General features: G+C 48.4%; 1 protein-coding gene across 2 annotated transcripts in view; it reads left to right on the plus strand.

Annotated features, from left to right (window-relative positions):
* Positions 1 to 8,432, plus strand: part of LOC116943566 (homeobox protein CDX-1) — a 28,530-nt gene extending 20,098 nt beyond the window's left edge. The window contains exons 2-3 of one of the 2 annotated variants that reach the window (XM_032956501.2): positions 4,210 to 4,358; positions 7,855 to 8,432. In XM_032956501.2, the coding sequence (XP_032812392.2) occupies positions 4,210 to 4,358; positions 7,855 to 8,085 (380 nt within the window). In that variant the 3' untranslated portion in view covers positions 8,086 to 8,432. The remainder of the gene's footprint in view (positions 1 to 4,209; positions 4,359 to 7,854) is intronic. The other variant, XM_032956502.2, reaches the window with a different exon arrangement.
* The last annotated feature ends 2,328 nt before the right edge of the window (positions 8,433 to 10,760 follow it).

Raw genomic sequence — 10,760 nt, forward strand, 5'->3', positions numbered from 1 at the left:
GTATTGATGATGGGCTGACTAACCCCCCCCCCCCCCCCCAACCAGGATTTGAACTCTCCACCTTCAGATTGCGAGCCTGTCGCTCTGCCGTTGACACACACCTGGCCGGGACGACAAACATATCGTCAAATATTTGCGCGTGCGTGCGAGTGTGATGATCACTGCGCCACCGCTCCCCCCCCCGCCCGGCCTCCGTTCTTATCGTCACTGCGCATCTCGGCACGTTCCGCATACCCCGTGGGGAGGGGGGGGGAGTGACGGGCGGGAGAGAGAGAGAGGGGGGGAGCGATGTTACGCTCTCTACAAGTGCCGAAGGCTCGGGAATATATGACCCAATTTGCCAATTACTGTGCAGTTGCCATTTATAGGTCCGTTAAGCGGCGCGACTCAACATGACGGAGAACGTGGCGGGCACATTTATATTAACACATGTCCGTCGCGCCCAGTCGGGGTGTGCGCGCGCGCGTTTTTTTTTGTTCGTGGGGAGCGGTGGCGCAACGGTTAGCGATTCACCCTATCGCGGTCATCCACCGGTGGCGATTATTTGAACCGGTACTGGGCCTCCCCTAGGTCGACTCGGCCTCATACGAGTACCCGGTGTGATGTGTCAACATCGCCACTGACCGCAGTCGCTCTGTAGTGCTGGCCACCCTGCACCCCCTCGTGTGCCACATTGGGGGACATTCATAGGCGCTGCTGCTCACTAACAACACTTGCCCCAACAGTCTGTTAAGGCTACACGTGAGATCTTTGAGCAAGCAAACTGTGTGTCCATACACACAGTTCCACCGCTTGAATAACAACACAGTATATATCGCTGCACATACATACATATACATACACATTCAAATAGCCTCTTTGCCCAAGCTGGTATAACCTTGATACATTTCAAGAAGTGTGTTCATAATTATTCGATAACCGTGTTCTTCGTTGCTGGTTGTTTGACGTTTTGAGTGATTGGGTGTCTGTCCTGAGCAACTGTTTTAACACATCATCATCAGCCAAGATCAATCCACCATTCTGTATGCACCAACATTCAATATCCGTGCATGGTATGTATATTTATATTTCAACATTTAAATATGAAAGTCGTAGAGTACTTTATATGTGACTTATCTACCATATACCATCATTTAAATACCGCAGCAATTTAATATCATATTCGTCAGAGTTTAAGCAATGTAACGAGTTAAATTATACAGTATATGCATTTAAATGACAGTTTGTACAGCATATTCAACCAGCATATAAACAAGGTTTATAGTGCCCTATATATAGTACAAGCATTCACATAATCATTTGGATGGTATATACACACTCATTTAATTAATACTTTCTAAATATGAGCATTTATATAAAGGTGTATACAGAATATGAATATGTATGCAGCATATCCGTCAGCATTTTAATTTCCGTCGGTTTCATATATATACCAGAATTTAAATAACAAGTTATTATTTTAAATATGTTTTAATAAAATAATGTGATTGCCAGTTTTTTATCGCATGCATGTACAGTGCATGTGCTAGACTTCACGCAACCCAGTGCTGAATGAATGGCCACACCACGCCGTGCTCGTAGAGGTTATACATTTGTGACGATGTTGGGAAAGAAGATCCCATCGATATAACCGCTTAAAACCCAGCGATTAATAATTTGGCGCTTGCATTGTGCTTGTACTGGTCGCCACTTGGCAGCCATTGATAGTTACTGGTGAGACAAGGCCATAATATAGGCTGTCCACGGTGTAGACCGATCAGTTTCAAGGACAATGCATACATAGATTATCAAAGCATATTTGTGAGCATGTTTCACTACAAGTATGTGTGGTTCATGCAGCCTTGGTGCCTTGCAATATGTGTCTATTTGGTGTTTTAACATGTCGACGCCTGTTATCTTGCCAGCAATTATAAAGTATTTTTAATAGATATATAACCAGTTGTATTGGTATATAAAGCAGCATTTAAATAGCAGTTTGTGTAGGACATCTACCAGCGTGTTCTATATATATGAGTATTTAAATTAACTATTTGTGTGGTGTGTATATATATCAAGTTATACAGACTATATAAGTTGTACAACATATGTACTAGAATTGAAATAATGGTGTGTATAGTATTGGAACATAACACACACCATAGTGTATGATAAATGTATGTATATATAGCAGCAATTAAGTAGCTGGCTACAATACGATATATTAGCATTTCTATAACAATGTAAACAGCATAGAATTATAAAGCTGAGAATTACTTTTCATGACTAAAAATATTCTTATAAGCCACAACACTGCTTACGTGAATGAAAATATATTTAAATTTCATTTTTAGTTAACAATTTTACAACTACAACTTTTCATTAGGACCATTCGATTATTGATCAATACAACATGTCGTCGGTACATTATGGATAAATATCACAATAATAATCATCATAATTTTCAACATGAAACATTATTACTGATTAATGGAAGTCCCGCGGTTGCTCTCTCTGGGGAAAAAAACAACAACACAAGCGGTCACATGTTAGATGCAAATAAGAGTCATCCTTTTGTGATCTATTAAATTACGTTCATTAATACTGTAGAATAAAGCCGGCCATCTGAGTTTGATTCCAAGCCACGGTGGTTCATATGCGTGTCGAGTGATTTCTAACGGCCTTTAGCGTCACACTCCACGGGAGGCGAACTACTTGGTTCACTGATAATGGGGATCGTCTGCTTTGTTCGTGTTTATCGCGAGACCTGCATCCATGTAAGCTGAGCCAGCCCTCGTGAGAGTGACAGCGATTACCCGCCACGCTGTCATCTCTGCGGTCAAAATTGTACCTTTATTTTTTATTCATCTGAATGTTCGAGTCACAAACACAGACTCGGCTCTATTTGTGGCAACATTTTACCGTTCAATCCCATCGGGAACATCGTTAGAATGCCCACCAGTCACTCGGTCACCAGCGCCTATGCTTGTCACACGTAAACGTCACGTGGGTAAGATTTGGTTACATTCAGGGCTTCACCTCAGCCGGATGGGATCGGGTCACTGACCCTGGAAAATGTCCTCACCCCGGCACACCGCAAGCAGTAAACATCTCGCTATGACTGTGGCTTCCAGTCACGTGCCACAGAGTCCATAGTCTACCAGCGACTCGGAGTATATTTTGTGAGAATTTCAATCCATTACGTCATGGAAACGCAACGCGTCTTGTTCTCTGTCAAGTTAGCATCGACACAACCGAGTGACCGTGTGTGCATCGTATCGGTTGTTCACGTGCCGCAAGCTCACCATAGTTGTTCGACGTAGCAGCTGCCTCTGTGTTGGAATATCGAACTTCGCAGACGCGCACAAAGACGAAGAAAGAAAATCCCCTCTGTAGCCTACGTAGACTGTTGGGGTGAATCGCTGTTTGCGAGCACCGATTGAGGCGTGGGCGGCCCACACCAAGGCAGCGTCTGCTTCCCCAGTGTTGATGTATACACAGATCAAGGCCGAGTCGACCTAGAGGAGGCCCAGCACCCGATCCGATATCGCTCGCCCACTTATGTTAGTCATGGGCGGGACTCGAACCCAGGTGGCTGCCTTCGTAGCGCAGCGCGGATGCCACTTGTCGGAACGTCGACCTGAATGGAGCACGCACAGACGGCACACTCTCTACAAATGCACAGCACCTAACCGTAGCTCTCGTAATTCCAACACACAAACAACGGCCGCGTTATTTCCTTGCAGCCTCGACACCCCACACAGACACTACCACAAGCCTCACACATGGCAGCTTTACACTCATATCACTAGCAACGCGTGCCAGTATGAACACACACACACACAGAGCACCATCAACACGAACACACGGCCCTGCAAACGCGCGTCCATAGAGTGAACAACGTCTGACACGCATAAAAATACAAAGATCCCCCGCGTAGCCTTAATATGCTGTTTGGGGCAAGTGTTGTTAGCGAGCACCTGTGAAGGCCGGCACGGCACACGAGCTGGGAGGGTGGCCAGCACCGCTGCCGACCGCCTTTGTCTCTCCAGTGACGATGTTTACACACCACACACCAGGTACTGGTTTGAGGTTGAGTCGACCTAGGGTAGACCCGGGACCGCTTCAGATATTCGTCACTGGTGAAACAGACACACACACGCACGCCTCCCTTGCCCGCCCGCGTGGCGCGTGACCCGGTGCGCGCTCCCCCGTGTGTGTCGCGCGCCCCAGCAGGGAAGACCCGCACCAAGGACAAGTACCGCGCCGTCTACTCGGACCACCAGCGCTTCGAGCTGGAGAAGGAGTTCCACTTCAACCGCTACATTAACATCCGCCGCAAGGCCGAGATCGCCGCCTCGCTGGGGCTCACCGAGCGCCAGGTAATTCGTAACGAACGCCCGCCCATCCCGCGCCCAATATATGGGGGGCGCCGCGGTGGCGAGATGTTAACTACCTCTCCTGGATTCCAGGAGTTTGCGTGTCTCTCTCCCCGTAGTCCCGTGGATTTTTCTCAAGGTCCTCCGGTTTTTCCCCTCCATATTTAGAAACGACGTCACGCGTTTAGGGCATTTGGCTGCTGCTGTACATTTCCACGCAACGAGCCACTTCCTTGGGCCATCATCTGTGGCTAGGTCGCTTCTGGTGAAATAAAGGAATAGTTTAATATATACACAGCAGGACCGTAACTAGCGTAGAGGCAGGGGCAATGGCGGAGCCAGGATTTTCAGGTAGGGGGGGGTAACCCCTCCAGCAATGAAAAATGATAGAGGAGTTGTTAGTTAGTAAGGACTTGTCCCTTGCTTTTTATTCGACGCGTGTGCGGCGATGACGCAGCCATCGATCGAGGGTCGAATTCGAACCGCGTTGTGTGATCGGCGTCGCGCTCGCTGAAGGTGAATGCCTTCAGGGAAGTCGTGTCCTGTATACGCAACTCCGCACAATTCTGAGTCACTTATAACTGCTTTGCCGTTACTTATTGCCAATTATGGACTCAGACTATTGTCCTATCATCTCGTAGAGTCCCTGGCACATAATAATATGCTGCACAGTGGCAGTGGGGGTCGCAAAATGCCAATTTCTTACTAATAAACCCCAAATGATCCGATCGAAATTAGGGATTTCGATCGGATCATTGGGGGGGCACGTGCCACCCCCCCCCCCCCCCCCACTAGTGGCCAAAGCTACGAGTTGAGGCCTCCTTGACAACCACCACGAGATACGTTTTCAACAACAGTCTCAAAGAACAAAAAAAAACGTATTTAAAATGCGGTTACATTTTTCTCTTCATGCAAACGTTTCATTCACGTTCCACGATTAATTTCCATTTAAACAGAGCAGCGACGTAATATTGCACAGATCTACCACGGAGCTGTGGTGGCAGCGTTTCGCGAAAACGGAGCACCTCTGCAGAGTTAAATGTTCGAGACCGTAACGATGTCGTTAGGCACGAGGAACCGCGATGTATATAATAGCCGAGGTGATGCCGTGCGAGACAAATCAAATATTGTGACCCCGCCGAGCCAATACTGCTCAACGTGAGCACTCCCCGAAGACCACGCGGCTGACGGGATGTGTTAAAGTACTCCCCACCCCCTTCCAGCGCGTCTCCCCGGTGTGGCCGAGTAGACCAAAAGCACCGTCTGGAAGGGGGCTGTCTCGAGCTCCCTCTGGCGGAAGCCCTTCCGCCAGCAGTGGCGAGAGCGTGATATTGCAGGGCTGCGCCTCGCCCTTTCCTTCAGCGATAAACCACCATACGTGCGTACGTTGAACTTTTTTCGCACCGTACGAAGCCGACCACGCTAATCGGAGGTGTGGGAGGGGGGGGGTCGGGAAGGAGGACAACAAACTAAACACAAAAAGCAGTTTAAATAAAAAAAATTTCAATGGAGATGATTTAAAAGTGCATAGCTCCAGTGGCTTCCTAATATTGACCCACGTGTCTGCACGCTTCCAGTGGCCCAATCGTGTGGGTAAGGGCGCTCCGAACGCTCACGCCTGCTCTCCGAGACGTTGCAACGAGCATTGATTTGCCACTCTGTTGCCCTGCTTTTGTCCTCGATGTTGTTGTTGTTGTTGTTTTTTTTTGTGTTCAGTGTGATCTCACCTCTCAGGTTGTACCTCCCGTGGCACAGATTAAAACGTGCCCGCCGTCACGCCCGCACCGACCGACTCCCACGTTTCGCTCGACTCCCGTTATGGTTAATCTTTACACAATTAAGCTATTGTCAGTCGCGATACCAAAAACGCATTGGCCGCATGATTTATTCCATTCGAGGGCACAAAAGGCCACGGGGCGTCTCTTTTTTTTTTACTGCAGCTCTCTCCCGTTGGGAGAAATTAACACTGGCGCGCCTGCATGTGTACATATATGTGTGTGTGTGTGTGCACACGGGTATATACTGGCAGATCCATGTATAGATACCCCACTAAAACAATAGGCAGGTATTTATAGGGAAGACAACATTTGTTGTTTTCTCGTCGTTTAAGCCTCGGCATCAGCGCTTTCCCGTCAATCCGTGGGGAAGCCTCTCCGCTGGGATGCAGGCCACGGCACGGACACCTTGCAGGGTGGCATCATCGCGAACGTGACCGGGGAACGTCAGCTCCACGGATACAACGCAAAACAAATGACTTGCAAAACACCGCGTTGACTGTAGGTGTCTGCGTACACGTGCTCTATCATCTGTGTATTGTAGCCTCGGTAACCTGGGGGAGAGGTTGGGGGGGGGGGGGGTGGCAGTGGTGTTGATTTGGCGGGGGAGGGGGCATACCCAACAGGTTCAGAGACCACTGCTATACGCGTCTGCCACCGATCTCAAGCTACGTGAATGATCGTTGCACGCTTAGACCGACGCAGCCCACAACCATCCCATGATGTATAAATCTGAGGTTTTCGAGAGCACCTGTTGAATGGAATGGAAAGTCGAGGGACCTTTGGAAGCCAGTGAGGTATCTACAAATGACTCGCCAATGGAATGTGTCACGTAGACCAGTGTATACGTGTGCTTAGGTTTTATTTGAAGTCAGCCATACGTTCTCACTGCTGGCTGGCAACACTGCACAGCGATCGGCGAATGAAAAGGCACTCCCTGGATGAAGCGATCACGGTCGCGTTAGAGGGCAGTGGGAAGGAGGAGCGTCGTTACTCGATTGGCTAGGAGGGTAACGTTGAGGATGATCGTCAGAGGGAGAGCGAGTGCTAATAATGGTTGGGTGGCTATTTGGTTCGGATTAGCATCCCAGGGAGGGCTTGTACAAGCGACTGGTCGGTTAGGTGTTACGAGTAAGGTGATGGTCGTTGGTTGGGTTAGTTATAATGGCTAGTTAGCTCATTGGTTTAGGGGTAGTGATAATAGTAGTGGCTGGCTGACTGGTCAATTAGTGTTCGAGTCATTGATCAGTCTGGTACTAGTGGATCATTGTCATGAGGTCGTGGGTTCGATTCCGACCCTGATGCCTATATATTTGAAGTTTGCATGTTCTCCCCATGGTCGCGTGTATTTTTCATTTAGAAACATACATTTCGAGTATTTAGCTGCTATAAATTTCCACAAGATGAGCCACTTCGTTGAGCTATCATTTGTGGCGAGGTCGCTTCTGAAAATAGCCTTACAGCTCAGTGAGCCTTACCTGGTCATGTAAAAATAGCTTTAGTTTAGCGTTTGGATCATTGGTAGGGCTAGTACAAGCGGCCGGTTGACTGGCCAATTATGATTCGTGCCATCATTTGACTGAGTTGTTTGCTCCATTCCAAAACTGCAAGGCCCTCTAGCCCTTAGTCACAATATCGGATTTCGAAGCGTTTCGGCTGCTCCTCGTTCCCGGTATCCACAGCGCCGCTCACCTATCACGCCGTTCTCCCTGTCGCACGCGCAGGTCAAAATCTGGTTCCAGAACCGAAGGGCGAAGGAGAGGAAGTTGATCAAGAAGCAGCTGCAGCAGCAGCAACATCAACAGCAGCAGCACCAGCAGCAGCAGCAGCAGTCGGTGATCCAGACGGCGATCGTGACGGGTCACGATGGCACGCTGCACGATCCCGATTCTCTGGTGTCCGTGCCGGGGATGAATGACGTGCACGTGGTCAACATCGAGACGGTGCAGCGATAACCACGCGGACGCACGTCTCCCGCTCGCTCGCTCGCTCGCTAGCTCTAAATATAAAAACGCACGCAAATAATCACCGCAACAGCGGCAGCAAAGACGCTGCACCACACGCACGCACGCGCGCAAGGCGGCGACGGAAAGAGAAGCGAACAACCTGGGAGGGCGCCCCACGCGGCGTACGGATGACGCGAGTCAGTCACCGTTGGCGAGGTACTGACACAAGCAGGTGATGGACGGCTCCAGATGACTCCTCTGGTCGTGTGAGAGAATCACTGTCAGGGCCAAGTGGTGGCTCCTCGGGTGTGTGTGTGTGTTTTGGTGCACCTCCCAGGAAATTTAACAAAAATAAATGGGGGGTGGGGGAGGGGGGGATTTGGATGGGGGGGGGGGGAGGTTGGGGCGCCTGTGGGGGGTGGGGGGTTGTGGGCACCACGCAACTGCCGAGAAGAGAGAGAGCTGCTGCTGCTGCTATGGGTAGGGCGTTGGGGAGTTTGCAAACTCTGCTCGCCACCACCGGCGGATGGAGAAGATGGGACGACTGCAACGAGAATTGCGAGGGGTTTCACTTCGCTCTCTCCCAGCCACACGTCGATTTGCACGCGGTCGCATCGATGAAGATCTGATTTTAAACAAACAAAAAAGTGTGACTTTATGCATTTCCTTTGACGAAGAGCGTTGTAAATGTATAGCTGCGTGTGTGTTTTAATGTTTGTTTGGTTTGTTATGCTCGTTTTTGAGAGCACGTGGTTTGGTTAATCATAGCAAATAACGGAATAGAGCTCTTCTTATCTGCTGTTACGTGACGGGGTGGGGGGGAGTGAACATCGCAGATCCTATTATGCGCGAACATATTCTAGATTAGAGCGGATAATAGGAAGAATCGGTGCCGTGGATAATAGGAGTGATTCATGGACCCAATGGCTCACGGATAGGAGGAGTCGCGAGTAATAGGGTTGTGGATAAGAGGAGTTCTAACAGACACCCACGTGGTGACGTTTGACCTGTGAATACAACTTTCCCTGTCGATGTTGCACATCTGCATGGTGACTCGTTTCTATAAATAGCCGAGTAGTGCTTCGGCCATCAGAGACGGAACGCTCTCTCTTTTTTTCTCTTCCTTACCTCTCGTTATACATAATTAACATTACAGTATAGGCCTCTGCAATAGCCCCGTACCTTGATTGATCATTTTATATATTTAGGGCCATCCTTTAAAAATGGAAGATGTGGCTGTAAGAGTAAAGTGCTGTCTGCTGCAGACAAGAGAGGCAGTCTAGACGACTTTATACTGATCCACGTCTACCCATCTGCACGTGCAGATCAATACCAGACGAACGAAGATGATGGTTACGTGGTATAATGGTTATATGGATGGCTGGAAGCTTCGCTTGAAAAATGACCACCTTGGAAGCACTAACAACTTTTGACTGATGGCTTAAAAATTGCACAGCGATCACGCACGAGAGTTGTCTTTGCCAAGTCATGCGAACTTTAATTTAGATAAATAACCACAACACAACTCAACATATTCGTCAAGAACACCGACTTATTTGTTTAATATAGATAAATAGGTGGATGACCTCACAGCCCGTTGAGGCCAGAAACCTCTTATGAATATTTTCTTTTTGTAACGAACGAGTGAAGTAATACATCATTGTTAATTAATTATGGTCATTTTCTTTCAGCGCCGTGTCAATCCACACTGATGGATGAGGGCCTCATATGCCTTGTCGGTTATCGGGGTTGTTTGACCATACTCTCCACGCTGGTCAACGACGATGGGTGAAAGGGACAAGTGCTGGTGTCACTCGTCAATTATGTGTTGGCCGTGGCCAGGAATCGAACTCAGGTTTGCCCGGGCTTATACTCCTCCACTCCCTAGTTAAATTACTTATCCTGAAAATGTCATGAAAATTGGAGCATCGTCCAGAATAATCTTGATAGAGGCCAATTATACTCGCGTACCTATTTAAGATAATTACTTAGAGCCTCAGTGACTAACAGTAAAACTAAATATATACGAGTACCGTGGCTATAAATCCAACCATTATTACGTGTAAAGTTATCTTCGCCCTGCTGATAAGATCCAAAAGGTCGAATCCAGACCAGACCATGGCCTGTTTGGCCAAACGATACCGGATAACGTGGGTCGCGAAGGATGATTGTTTGGCCGATGAACGAGAAAGCGAAACGTTACATCTATATTCTGCTACGTGGAGAAACAAAGCTGAACCCATCGTTTTTGTTTTGTTTACAAGATGAAGACATGCATCGACGTCATGCAGCCTCCCTCCCATCCACTCCGCAGCTGAGACCCAAGAGGCTGTGGTTGTAAAAGTCTTTTTTTTCTCTCTCTCTCTCATTCGGTTAAATATTTAAACGTCTGACAAAACAACTGATTTGCTCGACTGCATGCAACGTCTCTGACACGCTCACGCACTCGCCTTGTGGCAAAGACCTTTCTTTATCGCTGAGCATGTGGGCAGTGACAGATGCCCTTTAGAAAAAGCTTCGGCAGATGTTTATTAACTGACAGAACCTTAGCACTAACCAGGTGAGAGGGCCCATTGAGATCGAATGTAAGACTTTAGTTACAAGAGCACGCACGAAAGTAGCTCGCCTGCTACACAGGCAGTCGTGGGTTCGATCGCGACCCTGACGCCTGCTGTATATTTGGA

Source organism: Petromyzon marinus, chromosome 18, assembly GCF_048934315.1.
Source record: "Petromyzon marinus isolate PM22_M1 ecotype Great Lakes invasive population chromosome 18, UKy_Petmar_22M1.pri1.0, whole genome shotgun sequence".
Lineage (NCBI taxonomy): Eukaryota > Metazoa > Chordata > Hyperoartia > Petromyzontiformes > Petromyzontidae > Petromyzon > Petromyzon marinus.